The sequence below is a fragment of the Melanaphis sacchari genome, unplaced genomic scaffold, assembly GCF_002803265.2.
Source record: "Melanaphis sacchari strain LSU unplaced genomic scaffold, SCAv2.0 Contig51_pilon_pilon, whole genome shotgun sequence".
Taxonomy (NCBI): domain Eukaryota; kingdom Metazoa; phylum Arthropoda; class Insecta; order Hemiptera; family Aphididae; genus Melanaphis; species Melanaphis sacchari.
Window position 1 is genome coordinate 928597 of NW_020271353.1, and position 26312 is coordinate 954908.

Here is a 26312-nt window from a genome sequence, read left to right on the forward strand (position 1 = left end):
TTATTGTCGCGAGGATATCGGTCGATCATCCGATGCATCCGTCGACTTACCGGGCCTGGAGTTCACCAGATCGGATGCGTATGCGTTGTTTCCGCCCAAATACCTCATGGAGTTGTTGGAGAAACTGTTTTGCGACTGGCCGTCAGCGACCGAACGCATCTTCGGCGGTTTAGCGCTGAAGTTTGAAACGTTCGAATGTAAGTCTTCGTTGAGTCCTAAAGAAAAATAATTACACCGATTCGTTATGATAAATGCATCTAGTGATTTGAATCTAAGTAGTCGACGCTTTTTGCGCCGTCAAAAATTGTTACGACATTCTCACCTTGTCTGCTATCGGCTACTCGATACATTCGGGATGGATTTAGACTCCGATTGCTGTAGACCGAACCCTGGTCCCAATCCTTGTGACTGTTAAACGCATTTAGGGCGGCCAACGAGGACATTTGGGCTGCGTTTTGTCCGGTGTAACAGTTCGCTGGCAACGTGCCGACCGGGATGCCGTTTTTGCTTGGATGGCAGGACGCTACTGAGTGGTGTAATGTTTGAAGTTTTTTGGCGCGACGCTTACTAGCCGCAATGAACACGACGACTGCGATCAAGACCGTACCGCATATGGCTGCGCTCGCCGCTATCGTTATTCGGTCCATGTTACTCGTCATCGTTACCGCTGTCCGTATTTCTCGGCACTGGCTGTATGGCACCGTGTCCGGTGTGATGGTTATTTCTTCCAGAGATATGACACATACGATGATACATTCCTGCATCAATTGCAATAGTTATTAATTACAGTAACGATACTACTGAGTGCCTATATAACGCGTTTCAGTGCAATCCTGCAACTGATATAGTAATTCTTATCCATTTTTAAGTTTCGATCATTCATTTTATAGGTATCTACTCAATTTTTTGTTACTGGTTACCTAGTTTAGAGATTAATGGTTTTGGTTTAAAAACATATTTTATATTCACATAATCGTAGTAATTACTTATTTGGTACCAATGGTCAATAATACATTTCAAATAAATTTATATTTTATAGAGGTTTTCTTATTTTTATTTTGAATTTATTTTGAGGTTTTAATTTTTTCTCTTACTATTTTTTAACGGTTTTAAGCGCTATCTAAAATTTTTATAACATACTTGCTTATTTTATACTTAAAACAGAGATTTATAGTTATTTACACTATGTTTGGGTAATCACATGCAATTTAATAATCGCTGGTATAACTAATATAATATTATAGTATGTGGTCATTATTTTAAATTAAAATCTATAAAACCACTAATAATTATAATGATTATTAATTTAACTGATATTAGATTATATAGAGGTATCTCCCCAATTTATAACACATTATTACTGGTACAAACAGTTTTATGTCTATTTTTATTTACCTGGTATGGTACGTTTTTAATTTTAAACTCTCGTTCACTGGTTTCGAGAGGCGGACCTTGCTTGAAAGTTCGGTCTCCAAAAAGCCTATATACAACTCTGAATCCCAAGATATTTGCCGTTTCGGAATCCCATTGAATTATAACGGAATTATCTTGCCTGTGAACACTCCTTATGATGACTTCTTGAACTTGTTTTTTAGGGTAAGAACCTAGTATTAGCGGTGGTTTCTGGGACGTCTGTACTGTCTGTGGCCGTGTTATAACTAAATTGGCTTTACGACTTGTGTTTGTTGGTTTAGCCTGAAAAAACATATGTTTTAATGTAAACTATATTTGATTTATCCTTTATGTTATTGGTTACCAAATTTACTAACATTTGTAGAGTTTTGTACAAAATATTTTGTTGTTGTATCAACTGAAACCGTCGTACTTTCCGTAGTTGAAGGAATAGTTCTTGTAGTTTCCATCATTCCAAGTAATTCAGAAGTATTAGTAGTTTTCACAACTTCTACTTCTGCTATTGGAGGATTCTTTTTTAATTTATTTTTTGATGACGGAAATACATCGGGTGAAACAACTGTAGGACTAGCATATCCAACACCAGTTCCAATCTGATGTTGGGAATCTTCATCGTCTTCTTCTATAATAGTGTCTAACACTGTTGACGCATCAGAAGGACTTTGATCATTATCGCATACCATTTCTGTAATTTAAAATATTAATTGTAAAAATAAAAATAATAATGTTTAAGAAACCCATATATTACCTGAAGGATCGATTTTATAGAAATGTTTATTTTTAAGATATGATGGACTAGCACAAAACTGAGGATTTCTTTCTCTGCTGGTCACTTGTAAATCACCGTTTTTAATCCATTCTATTACCCATCGTATCCGACAATCGCATTGTAAATATCGTCCTCCTAAGCTTAACCCACGTAAAGTAGTATTTAGATGTGTAAATGCTTTTTTGGGAATAGTTTCGATAGGATTTCCATCTAATGCTAGTAAGGTTAAAGAAGGATTTGCTAAGAATGCGTCATTTGGTATTTCTTTAATGAGATTAAAGCCAAGATCTAATACTCTCAGTTCTGGTAGCTTACTAATAGCTGTAGTTGGATAATCAGTGAGTAAATTATTGAGCAAACTCAGTGAACTTAGTGTATTTTTGACTCCATCAAACGTGAATTCTCCCAAAGACTGAATTACGTTTCTTTCTAAATTGAGAGCAGTTAAAGCTTCTAAACCTTGAAAAATATGTGCAGAACTTCCTGGTAGCTCACTTAAAATATTTTGTGCTAAATCTAAAAATGCCAAATTTTTTAAACTTTTTATACACTCGGGTAAATATTTCTGATTTGTTCCTTTAAGATTCAAATTCTTTAGACTGTTTTCAAGACCTCTAAATGCATTTTTAGATAATGTAAGGTTGTTATCTGCTAGTTTTATTGTTTGTAAATTTTTTAATGAAGCAAATACATTATCTGGAACTCTTGAAATTCGATTTCTTGAAAGGTCCAATAATGTCAAGTTAATAAGTCCTTCTAAATTGGGTATTTCATCTAATTTATTGTCTTGTAGACTTAAATGTCTTAAATAAATTTCTAATCCTTTAAATGCTGTTGGTGATATTGTGTGTATTTGACAGCCCGATAATTGTAAATTGTGAATTTTAAGATTAGCAAAACTAGAATCATCAATAGTTTTAACTGAACTATTATTTATATAAAGTAAGTCCAGTGTTCCTTGTGAATATTTATCGAGTGTTTGCATTAATACTTCATAATTCACAAGATCACACTGCACGGATAATTCTTGTGCCATATTTGTTGAACATATACAGGACGACTGAAGTTCTGCGGATGATGGATCCGTTTGCCATGGGCATTGTGTCTTTGATTCACTTATGCAAAGACATACTATAAGGCATAATAGCCCAAAATAATCTCTGTAAAAAAAAATTAAAAAAATAAAATAATTTTATGTTTGTATTTTTTGTATGTGTAGGTACTATATTATGTTTTATATTTCTATAATATATAGCATATAAATAATTTTATCATCAATATTGTCAAATACAAAAAAAAAAATTTAATTAATTTGCGCGAATAAAGATTATTACTATTATTGAATATTACATAAACTGTATAAACAAACGCAGCGAGAATTATTGTAATTTTTATAAGTATTTAATGAAAAAGAAATTTGCTTTTTCCCCCGGAATGCGAGGATAAATCTGATTTTGCACAAACAAGAAAGAAAATGGCAATATTATATTTAAGGATATTGCGATCATTAACCAATTATTAATGCGGTACCTACCTATTCTTACTGAGAAATCAAACCAATTGGAAGTTATTTTTATCGTAATAATTGTGTATTGTTATACACTTAATTATTTATTACTTTCACGATGGGTACAATAAAATAAATCGTATTCAAACAACTGTGCAATCGAATTATTCGGTTAGTGGCAACCTTACATTGTTTTATTGAGTATTAGTTATTTTCAATTATTGCAACACTACCTATGAAAATATTGTATAATAGGCAGTATACTACATTTAAGCATTGTCCGGACAATGCCAGTAAATAACTATTCAGTATACACGTTATTATGCATCCTAAATTTGTTATAATATAGGCACCTATGTTATCAAATATTTTCAGTAACAATTAAAATACGGGATGAATACAAAAGTGTATGATTATGAATTATGATGCATACTCCACACAAGTAAGAAGGACCAACACGAATTATTTAAAATTTCAATCAAATAGGTGTGATCTAACAATATTAGAAAATCATATTGAACAATATTCTAAATACAAGTACCTACGAAGTTAGTATAAAACGAACCCGTGACGATGCAATGTAATTTAACGACTGTACCTATGTGTTGATTACTTGGAGTTGGTGTATTCATCAAATACTATATAGGTTACAGCTTACAACACTTACAATTAAACCAGTGTTCTTTTTCTACAAAACAAATATTCTATTTTCGTCTTTCGTCATAGAATCCACCTGGCTCATTAGCGATGTGTTAATAATAATATTTTTTTTTTTAAATTTAAAACAACCAACTAATCATCGAAAACCCAAAGCCTTATTGATTAATAGCAGCAAATTAACAAAGTCTATTTATTAATAAAATACTAACAAATTTTAGTTATTCAACCTTATCATTATAGGTAACCTACCTAATGTTATTGGCCAATCAACAACACCAAAATAAAATATAAAGAGCAAATTTTATAAAAATCATACGAATAATGTCTGTACATTTGTATTCTATGAAAAGACGATGAAATATGTTTAGAGCACCGTGGCGAGTTGAAGTAGAAATGGTATAACGCAAATATTACCTATTTGTAAGTATTAAATAATATTATACCTATTATCATCACATGAAATCAAATAATCAATATAACATAATAATATGTGAAACGTAGTATACCTATAATTTTTAAATTAAAAACATTATCGGTACCTACTATACTAGTACTTACAGAAAAATATGCATGTAGTTAAATGCACATTGTTCAGCTGTATGATTATAATAAATATACGTGTTTATCTATAGTACTATGCATACTTGTACAAATTTTTACTTTAAAATTGTACTAATAATATACCTATAATTAGGGAACGGAATTATATATTATGCACGAAGTACGTAAACTAGAGAAATATGCTTTTAAAATCGCTGTATTATTAAACACGAATTAACATTAAAATATTATGTATCAAGAATATAGAATTAAATATATGAATAAAAAGAGTTTAAATAATTTTAGCAACAAATATAGTATTATATTAATATTGATCGATAATATTTAAAATACATTTTTGAACAATGTGAGTTCTGTTTTTGGGTATCATTGCAGTTGTCCTAGAGATTGATAGTTAAAAGTTAGAATTCATAATAATATATATTATTATCTTGTATTTTAAGCTTAAGTTATAAAAAAATAATATAATTTTATAGTCGATACAAAGACGCAAATGTAAAACTGCTACAGTACTATAGCAGCTGTTATCTATTTATTATATGTACATGGAAACTTACAATATATTATAAGCGTGTCTATGTGTGTGTGTGTGTGTGTGTGTGTGCATAGTTACCGTGCAATTTATAACGGGTAAAAGACGTGTTCATAATACTCTATAGTCTATACTCTATACGTACCTAACTACCTATATTACGAGATATGCGTGCCGGCCAAAGCATGAACAACGATATAGTACCGACGAGGCATGTATTTTATGGATGCCTTCTCTTCCCTCTACGTCGGATAAAGCCACGTTACATTATTATTATTATTATTATTATTATTATTGTTATTAACACACACGGTTATTTGTCTTACGATCGTTTTCGTTTTAATTACTCGTCTCGAAATCACGGTCGCCAAAACCAGTAAACCGGATGACCCGAAAACGGCGCGGTCAAATTATACGGTATATGTTTGACGTATATATTATTTTATTGTATTCGCAAACTTAGTATAATAGGTATAAATGTATAATGTTGGAGCTGTGTACGCCAACCGTGCCGATGTATAAGTTATAAAAAATAAGAATGTGCATTATATTATGTATACAGATATTGTTGTTGTCGTTCTGTGAGATTATAAAATTGCACTTAGATGGATGTTGTAAATTCCATTAGATAACAAAACATACTAGTATATATTATTTAGGATTTTGTTTCATATTGTAATATTTAAATTTTATTCCAATGAATCATAAACTATTTGTAGTAACTATAATCCACTGAATTCAGTGTAGGCGCATCGAATGAGGCGAACTCAGGATTCACATTATAACTATAATGTTAATAAAAATATTCAAATAAAAATCTTTGATTTTATCAACCTTAAGTTATTATAGATAATAAATAATAATTAATATGTGTTATCGTAATTTATTTTGAGATATTTAAATGCAAGTCAATAAAAACATTTTTTTTTTTTTTTTTGTTAATTGTTATGAAATATACTTCTTGTTTAGGATCCCCTAAATACACAACACGCGCGTGAAAATATTAGTTACACCACTAACTTAGTTTAAAAAGTATAATGAAAATGAAACAAAAAATAAGATTACATTAGAAACAATCTTATGTTTTGAATTTCATTCAACACTATTGTATCTCCAGTGACCCGGCAGTTATAATAATATATTTAAGTTTTACAGCGCTCGCTGAAGATCTGATGTATTGTAAGCTTATAACAAACTTTCTACACTATATACTTCGTATCTATTGTTTTGTATAATTTACCTATTTTTTATTCATATAAAAAGGTGATATTTAAACTTTATCTTCTAACAAAATTTTAAGGTGTTGGTTACCTTAATTTTAATTTTAAAATATATTCACTGACGTTTGTCTATGTTCAAAACAAACAAATGCTTCAATACTTGATTTTCAACTGAGGTATCGACAATTATAATAACGATATTTTATATTTGTATGTCTTTCTAAGTAACATAAAAAAGAAGTATCTGCAAGTAAGAAAGATCACATTGAATAATTCAAGCATTCATATGGATGATACAATTCTGCAATAAATTAGACTCGCACACTACTCTGTTATAATATCAATTTACTTGTCACACACAACACACTGACAAGTCACCAAAATATTAATATTTGCTTTTATTTTTTTCTAATACGCTGCCTATCGCAGTCATTTTAACGTGTTAAATTAAATAACCTACTGTTGTATCGTATTTCGATACATTTTTGAACACTGGCTATACCATTGTATATTATTACATTTGTATCGATTTTCTTCCTAACAGATAAAAGATAAAATACAACAGAAAAAATATTAAATAACCTATTTTACTGACACTTATTTTTGACGATATGACCTAAAATTATATATCAATAGTTGAAATTAAATACAAAACTACTCATATTATATACCTAATAATTATTATTAGTAATAATTTCTTTTTTAGCGTAGATACTACAAATTACACCAAAGCTAATAATAACTATTAATTACCACGCTATCAAATATTCAAATGAGTGCGATATTAATTTGTTATTTACACGTTACATTGTGAATTTATGTGTAATGTGAATATAATATACATTTATAGCGTGTAATGTGATATTACATTACTATATAAACAGATGCGCGAAGAACAAAATTAATTATACTTCTTCCTGCAACGGTATAATTTTTATCGTAGATACCTAAATTTGTAATTGTTGTTAAAATATAATAATATTCACATTAATAAGTGGGTTAATCGTGGCGGTGCAGTAAACATAATTCTATAATACATGTGTGTGCAGGCGGAAATTAAATACCCTAGTACACGGACATTTTAGATGTCAGAACTGTAAAATATAATAAACCCAGACACAATTGAACGGACAAATTGGGCAACGGTTAACGAGGACGACTCCCACATCGCGATGCCACCGTGCAATGTACGGCATGTAATACGTCTAATTTATTATCCGACGCATCCTATAATAGTTGGACAACTGCACGAGCGTACCTACAGACTTACAAAAAAGCAACATCACACATGTAAATAATAAAAAGTATGATTGATAGAGGTGTACTCGTTATGAATGTGTTTTTTTATCTTTTCATGAATATATATTATAGTATTATAATACTAGCGAAACTTTGTTTTGCGATAGTAGTGTAAAGCATTTTCCTGTAGTGTCGTCGGTTTAAAACGGAGAAAAAAATTTTAACTTCACTATCAAAAGGCTCGGTCTATTCACTTCTCATTTTAGTTGACTTTGTATATAATATTACATCATTCACTGTTCAGTATTATTTGAAAGTTTAAAACACGAATTTAAATATAAAGCAAAGCTGGGAAAATTAATTATTTTTATTTAATTCGATTAAGTTGCATTAGTAAGAAATTGTTAAAATTTAATTTAATTTTTGGTTAACTAAGTAAATTCAATTTTTTAAACTTTTTAAGTGAAAAACACTTATTTTTTACCAATTCAAAATTATATGGCGATAATACAGTATTGAAATTTTCATCATTAATAAAAATCAATTTACACCGAAGAAAATATGAAATAATTTTTAACATGAAAAATAAAATTTCAATCAGTATACAAAATACAATTAAATAAAATAAAAATAAAAATAAATTAAATTGAATGAAAATCGAATTAGTAATTTTAACGTTAATTCAAAAACAATGAAGTTAAATAAATGGAAACTCTGGATGGAAACTCAAAAGTAACTATAATTATGATAAAAAGTTAAATCAAATCAAATTTTTTTAATTAAACTTCAACTTTTTGACTCGTTAATGGCCAGTTTTGGGTATAACTGGGTACCTATATAGTATAAGAATGGTTTTACGAATATTGTTAATTAGTGTAATAGTTTTTTTTTTCAATCCTTAAATTAGTTAAATGACTTTGATGACTTTCCACTTGTCCCTATCCATTACAGCTACTTTTAGTTCCTTGTAATTGGTTTTTAATTGGTATAATAGTACGAGTCTCTAAATTTTAATTATGATATTGATTATAAATATACATATCTGCAGGTAATCATAACTTACTATCCGTGTCTTATATAATTAAAAGGATGATAGAGGCAGATGCACAGAGAGGTATATTAAATATCGAAATTATCAATATTATTAAAAACAGTCAAAAATAAATTTTGAATTGTCATCACTTTTATACGTATTTTTAATTTTTTCCAGCCCCTAAAACTTCCGAGTCACTGAAAGTAATAAACACAATATTTATGTTATTTTATGTTTATGTTTTATTAATGAATTACCTGGGTAGTATAAAAATAAATGGTATTATATAAACAGCTTATCATTTTTTTTAATATCTGCTATTATTTTTATCGCAATTGATTACGCGTTTTTATTTTTTCGTTAATAATATAATAAAAAGGTGCATTTAGATCCGTTTTTGTCTTGAAAATGACAGTTAATGACCCAATCTTACCTACATTCGTCTGATTTTATGGTTCAATTGACATCATTCACAGACCATAATATTATAATATTTTATTTGTTACCACTTGTCGCGTTATATTATATCTTACGAACTGGCCAATGACGTAATTACTAATTACTCTGATACATTTTATTTCCGGGGTTGCAAAACGATTTTGGTGTTCTTAGTTCTGTCAAACAAAAATATACTGCAAAAGTCAACAGAAAGTTTTGCTTGTTAATATGAATTATTAACATGTTTTTTACACATTACGTCGTTCCGCAGTTTCTACTCTAGGATTCGGTAAAAATGAGCTAAGATACGATTTTTGTTAATGATTTTATTCTTAATCATACAAGTCATATATTATTATGTATAATACATGTAGTTGTCCAATAAACATTATTTATTTATTGAAAGTAAACAACGATTGGCTTTTGACGAATATTACGTGTATATAATATAGAGATTTAGTACACGTGTATAATAATAACAGTAATAAGATAAAAAAATAGAAAATTATAAAAAAATAAGTATAATAAATTAATTAATACCAGACTCGATATAAAAATTAACTAAGTTGTAAAATTAAATTAATATAAACTAAACCATGTATTAGTTTCTATTGGACAATGGAGTATCGCGTGAGAAATTAGATTTTTGGACAGATTCGACTAAATATAGCTATTAAATCTTGTACCGCAAAGAAATGTTCGAATATTCATTTCCTGTACATTTCTTGGTGAATTAATTATTTAATCAGATTCATCAATAATGTTGCTTTGAAGCTTAAAAAGAATAAAAAAAAAAAAAATTAATATTTACGAATGTGCAGTAAATTGCATAGCTTTACATCCCGAATATATTCATTGTTTACTGGAAAAAATACTGTAATGTTTTGAAAATGTGACCTCTTACTATCTGCAACTATTATCTATACCTAAGTATATATGCGGTTGAAAAGTAAGTTTATCCCAAGACCCAACCATTTTAATAAAATAAAAATATATTTGTAGATTTTTGTAAGGTACAAACGTCCTATAATATTTAGATAAGTATTAAAGTTCACAATATTATACAGTTTCAAACGAGTGGCATTATACTTTTGCACTATATAGTATATGTACGTACATTCGTATATGATGTGTAATTTATTATTGTTTAATGATTTATTTTGTACACACAGAATTATGAGTGAAGTTATCCGACGAGTGTTGTATTTTTATTATATTTAAAATATTATTTAGAAACATTTGACATTGTTGTTTTGCACGAGGCGACAGAGTGACTTATTTAAACACAAATCGTGCTCTAAAGTTATATATGTTATTTTATAAATATCCAAAGTTTATTTTTATAGTGTACCTATTAGGTCCTATAGGTTACATAGGGAAATGAGACCTTTAAAAACGGTGTATAGTGTACATGGTATACTCACGATAATAAATAGAATGATTTTTATTGTTATACTTCTTCCTGTATTGCATTAATTTATCAAATAATTGAAAAGTGGACATCATCGGGACGATAACACACACACACATACACATTTATATATAATATGCGTGAATATAAAAACATACCGCGTATGTCGTATGATATGGACAGGTAAGCTGGGCGAGTCAATGACCTAAAACTCTGAGGAATGACGAAGTCGTAACGGTACTCACTTGCCCAGTGTGCTCACGAGAAATGAAACATTCTAATACCCTACCGTTTTTATTATTATTATTATTCTTTAACACTAATGATTTATCCACGCATTTCATTAAAACGTTTTCGAACGCACGCTCAGTGCTCATATAACTTAACTATTATACAATATATAGTCCGAGAATAACACTTCCTCCGACACATCCGACCGAAGACTGGATGATTTTTATTATTTTCATAGCCACGAATGATGATAACATTTTAATACACTGTGTACGTTTACAGTGTCACATTATTGATTTGTGTATAGTAACGTTAAATGTAAAAACAATTACATTTTTCCGCAATTTCTCTAAGGTAGAACATTTACGAAATTTAATAATTTAAAAATGTAACCTAAATCTATAAATTTAAAATTTTTAACTAATGAGAATTATCTGAATTGAAAAATATATACCTGAAATAGAATTGCATACATTTAATGTTTTATATATATGAGATGGTGATGTATTTTTATATTTTAGAAAAAAATGTTTATAATTTTCCGATAGTCGTCAATTTTCTACACACTAGCGTCACTAAATTTTGAAGTAAAACGCATGTAAGTATAACATACCAGGTAGTGTTTATAAAATTCAGTGTTTACTGGTTGTTACGCTGCAATCAAACTACTGTATAATTTATTTAAAAGATTCGATTAATTTTTAATGACATTCTGTATAGTGATGCAACGCGTTTAAACGATTTTTGGTTACAAAGCGTGTACTTAATACAAATTATATAAACATTTATATCGTCTACGAGTTGAAAGGAAAATTAATTTGATCTGTTATTCAACATTCGAAAAGTATAAGTGGCAAGTGTGTATATGTCATGGTATGCGTGTAATCTAGTATAATCTCAATGATAGACTCCTACCGGTTACCGAATATTTTCTTCAAAGACGCATAAACGAAAACTATGTCACTGTCTTCGGATTGCGTGGGTTGTGTACAACGAATAATCTTTTCCTTTTTTTCTTTGTCAAATAACAAAACAAAAAGTGAATAGGTATAATAATATCATACTAGTACCTATGTATACAGTTTGTTGTAGTAAATTTATGTTATTATTGTATAACTAATTGATAACAGGAAAACATAAACTTCACTATTATTGTATTATAAATTATTTTTCTATAAGACGTGCGGCGTTAAGAAATTGGCGAATTGAAGAAATCGTAATGATACTTACGAGAATATAAAACACAGCTATAGTATCTATTGGTTATAATTTCATCTTTTTTAGTTAATACATAATACACATACATAGATATAAATACTCGTAGTATATAGTATACATCTAAAAGCTACATAATTATGGTCATGTGTAGGTTTTATTTTTGATTTTCTATCAGTCTAATAATTGAGTTAAAGTTAAAGTTAAAGTTAAAGTTAGGGAAATGTTCGGTAGATTAAATTGTCAAACCAGAACGAAGGTAAGAAATACCAACTGAAGTAAATGCTATGTAAATAGAATATTGTTATCAAATAAATAATAGTCTTGTATAGTTGAATTGTTGTTATCGGAATTTAAGGGTCGAAAATTATGATACAAAGAGTACTTTAAACGTAATGATTCAGGGAAGTAAATAAAAGTATTGCTGAAATAATAATCAATAATATAATGTACAAAAATAAAATATGTTTGTTTACTCTTAATGTACTAAAAGTAATGGACAGTTTTTAATAAAAGTTATGTTAATACATTTCTTAGTACTAAAAGAAAATGTATGGTTATACAAGTGAATACCTACAATACTTAACGATACTAAATTTATGCTAGCTCTTAAGTATACGTTTAATCTGTGACCAGATTGTTGTGTCTTATTGTGTTATTTTTCAAAAGTCGTATTATAGTAGATATTTTGTATTCCTATTTTTATAATAAACGTAGTTTATTGATTAATCGCTAAAATAATATCATACCTAAAAACAATGTTAAAAAATTATTTTTGATTTAAGTAAAATATTTACAATCTATAAAAAAATAATGCAATTATCAGCAAAAATGTATGATTAAACATTTATAAAGAAGTTAAATGTACGTAATAAAGTTGTTCATTGAAGTTGACTCTATTTCGTGGTTTCATCGTATAAATTTGGAAATTTTAAATTTATTTTAAGATGTTCAAACTATTATTCAGTATGTACATTGTACTCTCTGGTAAGCTTATCTTCAGAGCATCAAACGATTTTTTTTTTTTTAATACTATAAAAGTTATTAGTGACAACAATGTTTCTTAAAATATTATAAATTTTTAACAACCGTATAATATATTTTAGTATTTCTCTTATTAGTTAATAGTTTGTTCACCTACAACATTTATATACATCAAAATATAATATAACATACGTTTTTCGGTACCTACAGATGGATTATACAAACTTTTAACTTCACGAGTTAGTTTGTTCTAAATGATCACTAAATAATTTTAAATACTTTAATAAACATCAAATGGTAAATAAAATGATAACAAAAATGTATTCGAACAATCGTCGGTAATGCAAAAGTATTGTATACATACTACCAACTAATTAAATTCGTTACAATTACTCATAATTTATATAGCTACGTAGTAGGTAGACACACTTTTTATCGTGTGAAAATAAAATATAATATGTATAGTTTAATGGTCAATGAATAATATTACTGCTTAATATGCTGATAAAGACCGTCCAATTATATTTTAAAACAATGTTTTTCATAAGTATAATTATTAAACATATTATATTGTTTCAACACAAATAGTTTGCATTCACGTTATATATAAAACACATACCTCCATAAATAAAAATAAATAGGAAACCTTTATCTAATGTTTTATAGTTTTATACATTTTCGAAATTTTGGACAGCAAGGTAAGTACGTGCGCAAATTAAATTCATGCAAAACAAAATGTATGATGGTACGTGCTACTATGTATAAAATGTAACTAGGTTTACGCGTGACCCAGTAGTAGATAAGTGTACCCATAGTAATAAATAATGATTTTCGTGTATCGATGAATACGTGTTGGCATATACTATTCTAGTCAACAATAATATTATGTTATTATGACGCACTACAGTTTACTCGCATTTAACGAGCTTTCATTATTTATGCGGAATGTGTATTTTCGTTACAATGAAAAATTTCATGATTTAATATAACCGAACGGTCATCGTCGTTTCAAAGACCGTCATGGTGCAAGGCTTACAAAACCTATCAGATATCCACGGAGAAAAGTAAAAAAAAATAAAAATATTTACGCATTTTTTGCCGACTAAATCAAAATATTATAATGCGCATATTATATACATATAAATAAGCGGGTATAATGGCGTTTTCAGTTGCTATATTTTACGACCGATGACACTCCTCAACGGATTATCCGAAAACCAGTATTTCCGCGTCACTAATCGAATAAGTATAGATATGTATTTGTAAATAACTGGCTATCTCTGCAAGATAAGTGTAATATTATACAAAAACCAACTAGTTTTCAAGTTTGTTTAAAGGTTCGCAACACATTGTCACGGCGTGGAGATAAAATCGTGCACGTTGAGTGTTAATGTTTGTGTTGTTGTGTAAAGCTTTTGGTCCCACAAAATTTATTCTAGTAGGATTATAGTATGAATAAAATACATAAAAATAGCATTTATATAGAGTAATTCATCAAGCATACTCACCTCTACTTTTTCATTTAACAACGAATTTATTGAAATTATGATTTTTATGATTTTTAAGGAAGTATACCTGCCTAAGGACAACATTTTGATGTACTTTTATTTTTTATATAATTTATTGCGAAGTATTTTGTAATAATATAAACATTTTTTAAATGAGGACCAATCATTTTTTTGTAAATTTTTGAGCAAAATTGTCACTGTTTCATGGAGTTATATTCTCTATGTTTAAACCTCGTTTTTATATAGCTCAATGCTAAATATGTATTAATAAACACGACAATGCCATATTAGATCTGATCTTTTGTGTCGTTGGGATAATTTTGTTCGTTTTAAAGTGGCATGTAATCGTAAAACCGATTTGGTTCATTTGGAATCTAAAATATAGATTGTTTGTATACACGCGCGTCGCAAATACGCATATTTGTATGTGTTGCCGAAGAATTAATAATTCGATTGTATAAAAAACAAAATAAAAAAAAGGAAATTGATTTGGTGCATCCATTTAAATTCGTTGCACCTATAATACTCACAGCCATAACATTATAGGAGTAGGTACCACATCAACCGCTAAAATCTGTGCGGTTTGGACGTATCAAACATCTCGGCTAATATCGTAATGGCAAATAGAACGAATTTCACCACGCGGTCGCCGGAACGACCGAGAGCTGAATCTCGATCTCGCGAGATAGCCCGACATTACACGCGTAATAATAATAATAAAACGATAAAATATCCTTACATTATACATGTACTGTGATTACCTGTATTAAAAACATTGCACACAAATGGATAATACTATAATAAGAGATATTATAATGTGTGGGTACACACAGAAAACGTTGGTCGGAGGAAATACGCGGCAACGTAGCTATTGTATTATTATTTATAAACCATGTATGTCTAGTCATCGAAAAGTATTATATTATTATATGATGTTATTATGTGCGTTAGAGTGTTAGAACACGACCAAAAAGACCGCCACACTTGCAAAACGAGTGAAAACTAAGATAGTACATAATAATATATATATAGCTATTTATAATAGTACAAAGACCCGGTTAACGCGTATAAAGGTAGTTTCCGTCTTTCCGATTTCAAAGACGAGCGGTTAAATTATATTATAAATATATTATAGGTTTCCTGGTGGCAGCAGTAACACGTTAAAATGTGAATCATATATTTTATGTTTAGGTAACTAGCATTTTACGACTGCGTGCGATGACTGACACGACGGCATCACATTATTGAATGCGATTTATATCATACGACATACACTGTTGGCACTCGCTATCATAAAATATACAATATATTGATACCACGCGTGACAAGGTAAAAATCCGTTTGGGAAAATTGTTTTACCGGGACTCAAACATGTTATGTCCTGGATATGTTTAGTAGTTTGTTTAGGGTTTAAATGCAGAATTGGTAAATTGAGTTTCAAATGACCTTATCTCGGTAAATTGGGTCCCGGAAAAAAAGTAGTAGGTAAGTTGAGTCCTGGAAAAAATGTTAGTATGTTTAATATAGTACGTCAAATTTTATAATTATGGTATAAATTAAAATTTATGTGATTTTTATGATATCATGTTCTTGGTAAAAGCTTAAATGATAAAGATTTAACAAATTTAAATTAGATTATTATATTAATAGTTTATTTTGTCTCATTTGTTCCCTAAGTGTTGTTCGATATCGATCGTAATTTTTTTTTTTTTTGTTTTGTGCTTTGTAATTTTATATGCGTCTCTAATAGTTTGTTAACAACATTAAAAATATTAGGATGAGAGCTTTAAAAGCGGTTATGCGGAGAAACGTATTCACAAAATATTTTTATTTATGCGGAGTTACGGTGCATCTGTTTATAGCTGGAACCCAACTTATAATTGTATTTAAATATAATATTCTTTTTTTTTTAAATTATATATTTTCAATATATTATTAGTTATTAGTTATAACTATCTAATTAATTGAAAGAATATTTTTCTATATTAAGAATAACCAAATAAAACATTTACCATGACTTTATTATCCAGTAAATATTCAGGGGAGGGGGGTGTATGACATAGTTATTGGAGATAAACCATCTCTTCTCAAACACCCACTTAATCGCGTCAATATACTTGTTGTAATATCTATAATGAATTGGAAAAAAAGAAGGAAGATGCAAACGTGTAAAAAAAATGTGTGTACCTGAATATTTAAATGTCTTATTGATTTAGGGTATAATTAAAAAGAGTATGAATAAATATTAAAAAAAAAAAAAAGGAAATTCATACCCTTGATTCAAGCACTGAATTAATAATATGACAATAACCACGCTATCGCCGTTGGGTTGAGTTTGAGATGCGAATAAATGATAAATCACGTCGACGAGTAAAACTAGGAGATATTGACCGACGTACGAACGGTTCGTACTTCTATTATATCTGCGCACGCACGTATCAATTTTCCACAACGACACTATCACGTGGCTGAATAAATTATAACAACAATACGCTCTTAAATTGCGCCCGTGGAATTTATGATGGATGGCGCGATAATATATAAGTCTGACACGTGCCACACGTTTGATATTTTAATAATATATTATTTCTGTTCTGGCGATGGTGAGAGGTCAGAAATTTATAAAGTTTATAAAATACGTCGTGAAGGTATCAAGAAATGCTTTAGTTATATATTATTTTATACTATCATAGTGTCTAATGAAATAGGCTACAGAAGAGTCAGCACCGGATCTAGGGGGGGGGGGCAATCCGGGGCACGTGCCCCGAATACTATTCATAAAGGGGCGCAAATTTTTAATTATGTAATAAGTAAAAAAAAAAAAAGGTTATTGATATAGAAGGACGCCAATTTCATATTTTGCCCCGGGTTAAAAAAATGTTAGATCCGGCACTGAGAAGAGTGAACAGCTTTTTCCTGTGGAAAGTGATGAACAGTATAATATTTTATTGATGATAATAATTAAATACCTACAAATAAAAATAATGTGCTTGGTATTATTAGTAATTAGTCATTTAATTATTTTGGAAGTAATTAATCATGTATGAAAGTAAAAATAAGGTAGCTAATTTTTATAGTTACAATTATTATCATTTTTTTTTTCGTAGATATCTGTATAAAAATATAATAGCTATAACTTAGCGTTTAGACATAATATTTAATATCTATTCTATAAATATTATTATTTACTTATGCAATTTGATTTAACAGAACAAGTTGAATAGACAAATAATTTAAATAATATAAAGAGCCCAATTTACAATATTGTCAATAAAACTAATTTGAAGAATTTCTAAAAAATATTTTGGTTGTCAGTTTGTGATCAATAGGTTTATATAATAGCCTTGAGTAATTCATTTTTATATATTTCCTGTTCACGTAAGAAAATCAATATAAAACAATAAATGTTATATTATACGGGATAATTATTTTTCCCATATGTATAACGATAACCTTAAACACAAATTTTATAAATACCCATCCACTGTCAGATAATTATTTGAAATAAGCACTGATTATAATTATAATATTATACTATATAGCAACCAAAGTGTTCAATAGCATTTCGTTTTAAAAATTGTACATTTTTAAATTTTAATTGATCAAGTACTTCTCTATTGCTGATATTTTTGGTAGAGTTCAATTACATTCGTAATTGTATTGTTAATTTTTAATTTATTCACCTCTTCCATCTACATGTATTTTTATTCATTTTTAGAAATATCAAAAATTTGACTTGATCAAAAAATGTCTATTACATTTTCTTATGATATAGGCGTATAAAAAAATATACTAGTCTATCAAAAAATAAATAATATTCATTGAGTACAATAACTGAAAAATCGAAACATGGTAAATTATAAGATTTTTTCAAGATATTAGCGTAGCGTTTAAGATTCAACCTAGAACAAATGTTTGATGTAAGTATTCGCCTCAATAATAATAAAAAAAAAATAATAAAATTTTTAATTAACAAAGTTACAGAAAATTATATCATATAAAACCTTTATCATAGGTAATTAATAAAATAAAAATATAAACAAAATTGTTTAAAGATTAGGTATTTAGTTTTCTCCTATGTACTCGCTGGTAAATTAAGTTAATTTAAATTATAGGACAAATATGAATAATTAAGCAATTAAAACATAATTTTTATTTTAGGATGTTTTATTAATAACATAAGCACTCAGATTACCTCCCCTCAACGGGTACTAATAAATTATGTAGATTTAAAATATTGTACATGACCACTTACAAACACGAACGTAAATAACAGGTGATTAAAACTATTCAAAGATAAATTAATAATTTAATACTTTCCTTCGTAAACTGCAGAATAGTTGCTGAAAGTAAAAGAGTAAAGTAACTGACAGGTAATTGAACAAGTAGTTATAGATTTTATATTGTCTAATAGTTGTTATATATATAGAAATATAGAATAAATCGGTTTTGCGTGTCGGCGAAGTGGGTGGTGATGATAATAGTTGTCAAGCTTATATTATCGTAGGTACGTCATCATTACACCTTCACGTGTAAGTAGGTATTTATTGTTTCGTAGTCCGCGGTTGACATAAATATTTTTTTTTAATAGAATACTCTTATAATTAATATAGTTACGTTACTAAAGGTAACTTTACATTATATAGTACAGCAATAATAGTTTATGCCAGAAAACGAATTCAGTGAAATAAATTTAAGTACCTCATCGGTTACCTACATAAAGTATACATATTATATTAATGTGTGATTCACCAAACATGACCAACCTCTTTTTCTCTCTCAATAGTGAACTCATTGAAAATCTGATAAAATTTTTTTTTATTAAGTACTTAAGAGTGATTTGTGGAGATAAAAAACTTCTGTTTTTTTAAATGAGAAGCTTACTTTTTTTACAATTAGTAAATTATTTAGCTAGTATTATAGTAATTATTTTGACTCTTTAAAAAAAATAAAAATAAAAAATCGAATAAGTAATTTTTGATCTATTTGAATTTATGTACTAAGAATGATATATTTATGATGATGGATTTAGAAAATATAGGACTATAGTAATTTGAAAATTTTGGTAAATTTATATTGGTTTTTTAATATTTATAATTTATAATAATTGTCCAAATATGATAAATACTATATCCAATATAATGCCTAATTTATAGTTTTAAGAATTTTTATCATTAATACGTACTATTTTAATTAATGTAAAACGACTCATTAAAATTTTAATATCAGGTAGGTACATCAAAATTGAAAAAAAAAATTATGAATAATTAACTGTAGAAATGGGGTTTTCACTTGAAAAATTTAAATTTATATCTCCATGACACTTTTTGAATAATAATCTCGATAATTTAAAAATGTGGTCTTTAAGTATATTTAAGAATTCAAAAATTCAGAATTTGAATAAATCCGTTATATTAAATGAAAGAAGAAGGGGGGTGAACATGTATGGTTGTGAATCAACTTACATATAACAAATGATACTGCAATGAAATTACCACATACCTAAATATTAAGTGTGAATATTATTTTGTTATAAGTTATAATGATATACCGTTATAAATAGACGTGCGCGAAGACCACCTGTGCCGCATTTTTGTCACGCCGTCAATTTGTCGCCGTTCAACACAGTTCACGGAAATGAAACCGTCGTAATATAATAATATTATAATAATCGATACTACTCGAGTTCCGCCAATTTATCGGTTTTCACTAGTCCAATCAGCCGGTAAAGTGTTCGACAACATGTCAAAAACGTTCGAGCTGTCGCCGGCGAAGCGAACGTTGTTATTATATGTATATAGATAGGTACTGGTTAACAGCAGGTATCGTTTTTTTAAGCAAATATCGTTTATTATGTATTTGTATGGGCGGAAAATCGGTTATGTCAAGTATTGTTATTTTGTATCACACATATGCAATCAGTTCGTAAATGTATTTATTAAAATATATATGATGTGAGTATAATAATATAATGTAACGTTATGTGTATTTTAAGTAGAGAACATATTTCGCTAGATTTGTATAATTTATAAAATTAAATTATTCAAACAAATATTGATGGAGTTGTTAGTAATAAGTAATAACAACGAGAAATTATAGGCGTAGTCGTTGGATTAGATATTATAGTAAATATAGTTTGTCAATAAGGTGTTGCAGTAGGTATACGATATTTGTTGACGAAAAACATAAATTAAATAAAAATGGAATATCATATTTATAGACTTTGTGACTTTTTTTCAGTTCAATTTTTCCCATTCAAGTATTTCAAATCATTGCTTTGGCTAATATATCGAACATTGTGAAATAGATTTTTTGATGTATGACTGAAACGAACAATAGGAAACTATAAATCAAATTATTTACTATCAATAAATTTTATAAATATTGTCATTAAACAGATTTCAATAATACTAATAAAAAACTTTCGATTTGAAATTGTCTTTTATTTGTTTACTCAGAATTTATTTTTATATGTTATGGTTCTTTAAAAGTTTTAAAAATATTACTTATTATTATTAATCCTTTAAACTTAGGATTGAAATATTCAAGTTTTCTCCTAACGAAATAAAACGATTACATAAAAGTAATAAGGAAAACGGAGAGAAGCTTAAATATAATCGTACTGCAGCCTTATCATAATATTATTGCACATAAGTACGTTTAGGTATAGTATAGTAATGTATCGTAATGTTAAACGTAAAAAGTTAATAACGTTTAAATTTCTCCCAACGTTAAGCCGTACAATTTCTTCGTTTTTTGAACTCTGCTCTTACCTAATAAATCTGTACTCATTTCTTGACTCAAAAGTTAAAACATAATAATATATCATTTTGATTCGTGGCGATAAGCGTATGTTATGTGCACTTCAGTACACGACTTACATGGCGAAGCTACGTATAATATTAACACTATAATATGTTAATACTATATGGTTTACGACGATTTGTGGTCAGACACTCAGCAATAATGTATATATCCGCATCCAGACATATACAATCACTTAACCACTAAGTTTGATATGTTAAGAGGTCTTTTACGTAGTGTTTATTTTGATTCATTGTTTTTATTTGCAATCATTTTTTTTAAGCATTATCTATTGTTTCGTATAAAAAATCACGATCACATAGACATTTGTTCAACGCTCGGCGCTAGATGATGACCTATATTCTATGCCCATAAGTTGTCAGTAGCGTACTCAGAAGTTTCTTAAGCAGGTTTGCCCAATACTCGATAATTAGATTATTTATATTTTGGCTTAACTTATTATACTTTATAACTAACAGATGTATTTGAGTAATCATATCCTAATTATCCTCTTTATAATTACTTTTCTGCATTCTTTTATTATTACTTTTATTACATTTATTATATTCTAATATGTTATACAAGAACATCAACATCCATGAATTATATTGGATTATTTTAACCTAAATTTATTGTTTGATTTTAATTAAATTGAATTTCTTATATACTCACAGGTTTTTTATATTTTTCTTGTGCATTTTGATCTTTGGATGATTATATGAGCTAATGAACAAGTTCCTGAAACGAAACAAAAATACTTGTTAGATATATATTTTACTTATTTGAGTGGTCAATTAGATATTTACAATACATTTCATACCCTTGTGTCCTGTAAATTTTAATAAAGAATTTAATTTATCTATACAATTGTATCGGTTTTTAAAACCATTGTACTTGTAGGTCAATGCAATAAATTATAAATCTCTACTGACATTATAGTAATAGAAATTTCTAAATTTGGTAAAAGGAAAAAGTGCTGCGTTTTTTAATTTAATTAAAACATTTTTATGTGCTTTATTAATTTAAAACTTTTTGCTGTTCATAGCTTATGAAAGTCTAAACAATTATTATTATTTTGATCTGCAGATATTATGGCCTGTTGGTTGTGACTGATACCAAATTGCAAGTGGTACCACCCATACAGTAAATTAAGTTTAATTTGAAATAATAATATAATAAACTATATTTATAACTTTCAACGAGTATTATAGATGTTGATTAAACTTATTTAATATTTATTTGTTTTATTTCGTATACCTTACGTAAATAATTTTACTATATTGTAAACAGTGAACAACTTCACTCGCACACCACATGTTTTTTAGCTGCTAATTAATAATTGAATATACAAATATTATTTAGTTTCTATTTTTAAAAGTTTCAAAATATAAAACAAAAAAAAATATAAAAAAAAACACCCATTTGTAATAATAATTGCATTAATTATTAAGTGCTTAAAATATTCTTTTGAAAATTACAACAACACATTAAATCAGATGTACCTACAGTAAATAAAAATTTACATTCTTATTCTGTAATTCCATAGTATAAGTAAGTGTACTGTGAATACTTTATTCGTGTATCGGAAGCCATATAGCTAGGTATACTACTAATAGCTATTCCTATACAAAACACCTGTTACTTATATTTTATGTACCTACTTATAAGCTATTATACGACATTCGTGTAGAGCATAAAGAAAAGTCTACAATTGTTTTATCTGAGATCTTATGGAAAAAAATTAATTATTTCGTTATTTTTTTTTTTTTTACAATCAAACAGGATTAAAAAATAAAAAATTACTCGTGACTAGATTTATATTGTAAGGCATTGTATGTATACAAATATAACATTTTCTCTACATAATATTATTGTGTTTCTATCTCCAAGTATTATTTTATCACGAACTTGTTATTAATAAATGGAATAATTAGGTAACATTGTATGCAATTATTGAGTAACAAGATAAAGTATTATCTACTTACCTATCAATTTAAAGTGACTTTACAAAATCAAAATTAAAACTTCATAGAATAAATATTTATATTCTATAAATATACATTGTATGGTTAAACTTGAATTCCTCAATGTGGAATAGAGTTCTCTGGTAAAAATTATATACTTATTAGACATTTATACTCATTACACACACAACACATATTGATTAGCAGGTAGATATTTAATTTTTAACAGGAAATCGCATTGCACAGTATTTCTGTTTTCTTGAAAAAAAGTATACTTAATTTTTACTTTTAAGGTAAAGAATTTACAGTACTTATTCAGTATTCTATCAAGTCATTTTACTCATACTACAATGATTTTTTCTAATCTAAATATGTATGCTGTTAAGGAAAAGTCTTATTTAACAAAATTGAATTGTAAATTTGTTGATATCACCCACAATCGTACTATGCAGTTACAATAGCTAATAGCATTAGATCTTTACTGTAATTTTCGTGTTTTATGCAGAGAAAAAAGTAAATATCACTAGAAAAAATGATTAAAGAAATTATAATGTATCACATATTATATGATGAATAGGTTTACATACAAACACTTGCCAATTTTAATTACTCTATTTAACTAGACTATTCCCTAGATCAATATTATTTTAATGATATTCTTATCGTGTATGATGTATAATATGTAGATAGATATATTCATATGTTTGTTTAATGGTCTATGCCACTAAATACAATTATTATATTGGGATACTTTTTAATGTTATGTAAGAATAAGGATGAACTTTTTTTAAATGATTACTATCCTTGTTTATAATAAACTGTTAGGCAGTTGATGTTTTTAAAAATCTTATTGTACTTGAATTAGTTTTTGAATTATGAAATATTTTATATACTATAAGGATTACAACTCATAAAAACAGGCTTAAAATATGTAAATACGGTAATTTTGGTTTTAAATTTACAGTAATTAATACAAATCAATCAACATTTTATTATTTTTAAGGTTTTTCAAATATAATAATTGCTGGAATAAGATTAGGTCATGTTGATATACATTACTTTGTATTTTATGTAAAACTATAATTATTTATCCTTGTATTAAATTAAATAGACATTCGAGATTCGTACTAGACGTTTTTCTTGTATTAAAAATAAAGTTTATTTTTTAAAATTTCTAAAATTATATACAATTATTATAGTTAATGAACCATAAATAAACAAAAAAATTTATCGTTTTTCATAAGCTAATAAATTTCTGTGTAAAGAGTTTCTTTTAATGGAAAATTTAAAAAATTGGTTTTGAGATACACATCCTCTAGTATAAGATTACTTAAGCGCCAATTTTCAGAACCATGAATACAAATAGACTTGGTTGGATTGTTTATATACACACATACATTACTTTTAAATTCTATCTTATTTTTCAGTTTAATTTCAGTTTTGCGGTTTTAGTGGTCAGAAAAACCTACATAAGTTCATTTAAGCTATTAAAAAAACATAATGTGTGGTTCGAATTTAACACGACGATAATGCATAATAGATATGTCATAATATGAGCACAAATATTATATGGTGATGAGATTACGAAACAGCCACAAGATTAAAATCTTAATTATTTTTAATCAAATTTATTTGTTATTAAAAATAAATGTTACATTAAACATCAGATAAAATATATAAGGGTGTCAGCAGAAATATAAAGGAGGGGAAAGTAAAAAGTAAAGAAAATAATACGTCATGTTATGTATTTTGTTATTTATAAACGTTAATACTAACTGAAATAACGGTGAGTATGGCCCCCCGACACCGCCTTTCGGGAGCTCTTTGATATGCAACAATAAACCATCTTAAAATCAAGAAATATACCGCAAGTTCATAAAATTAATTAGTTTGCACAAAAATCTATAAATATTTCATTCGTGAAATCATACTTAACTGCAAATTTAATAAACTAAAACAAAAAAAAATACATTCATTGTTCTGCTTAGAATCCAAGAGCTCTATGTAAAATAACTAATAAGTAATACATTTAGAGCCATAGAAAATATTATTACTATTCTCAATATGACATATTATAGCTATCGAGTACGCATTGGCATTGGTAGTGGTAGTAGCGATATAGTTGTTGAGAACACAAACGTTTTCGTCCAAAAATCGCATAACATAAAATAAAATATATTACACATTTTGGTTTGACCGGAAAGTGACTCGGCCGAAAACAGATTAGTGTAGGTAATAGGTATACGATTTCGGTTGAAAAGGGTCTCGCTCGTTTCAGAGGTGCAGTAATATACTAATATATTTGCGGATAATAATGACGTCAATGATTATTGTAATGTTATCAACTTAACCCACATGTAAAATAATAATAATAAATGTACGTGTGGCACTGCTAACCCGCGGCCCACATGACCAAACGATCAGACGACTGCACCTGCTCCGCGTGAATCAACAGTTATACTTGGCGTATGAAATAATATTACAATGTGTAGTATATTTTGCACATTATGTAGTCGGAATTCCTTTTCGAACGAGACTCGCGTATACAATATAATACGACGTGTTTGTTGCCTCGTTGGTATACGAACAACGCTATAAAAATTGTATTATAAAATTGTGAATCGTCAATTATTCTTTTGCCGGGGCGTTATAACAGAGCATCGCGTTTAATGGACAGGTTGTAGAATTAAAAACTAAAACAAACTGCCCATAAAAATCGAGTTCAAGAAATAAAAAACGCGTAATTAAAAATAATATTTATTTTACGGAGGTTATTTGTTTTTTTTTTATGTTATAATAATAACAGTAAACCAAATATAATTT

At 27.9% G+C, this 26312-nt stretch overlaps 1 protein-coding gene across 1 annotated transcript in view; it reads right to left on the reverse strand.

The window, feature by feature from the left end:
• Nucleotides 1–26312, reverse strand: part of LOC112599444 (leucine-rich repeat and fibronectin type III domain-containing protein 1-like protein) — a 37417-nt gene that overhangs the window by 1162 nt on the left and 9943 nt on the right. The window contains exons 2-7 of the mRNA XM_025346362.1: nucleotides 22198–22263; nucleotides 2162–3342; nucleotides 1770–2098; nucleotides 1396–1695; nucleotides 323–758; nucleotides 51–215 (exon numbers count right to left, since the gene is read on the reverse strand). Coding sequence (XP_025202147.1) covers nucleotides 51–215; nucleotides 323–758; nucleotides 1396–1695; nucleotides 1770–2098; nucleotides 2162–3342; nucleotides 22198–22223 — 2437 coding nt within the window. The 5' untranslated portion in view covers nucleotides 22224–22263. The remainder of the gene's footprint in view (nucleotides 1–50; nucleotides 216–322; nucleotides 759–1395; nucleotides 1696–1769; nucleotides 2099–2161; nucleotides 3343–22197; nucleotides 22264–26312) is intronic.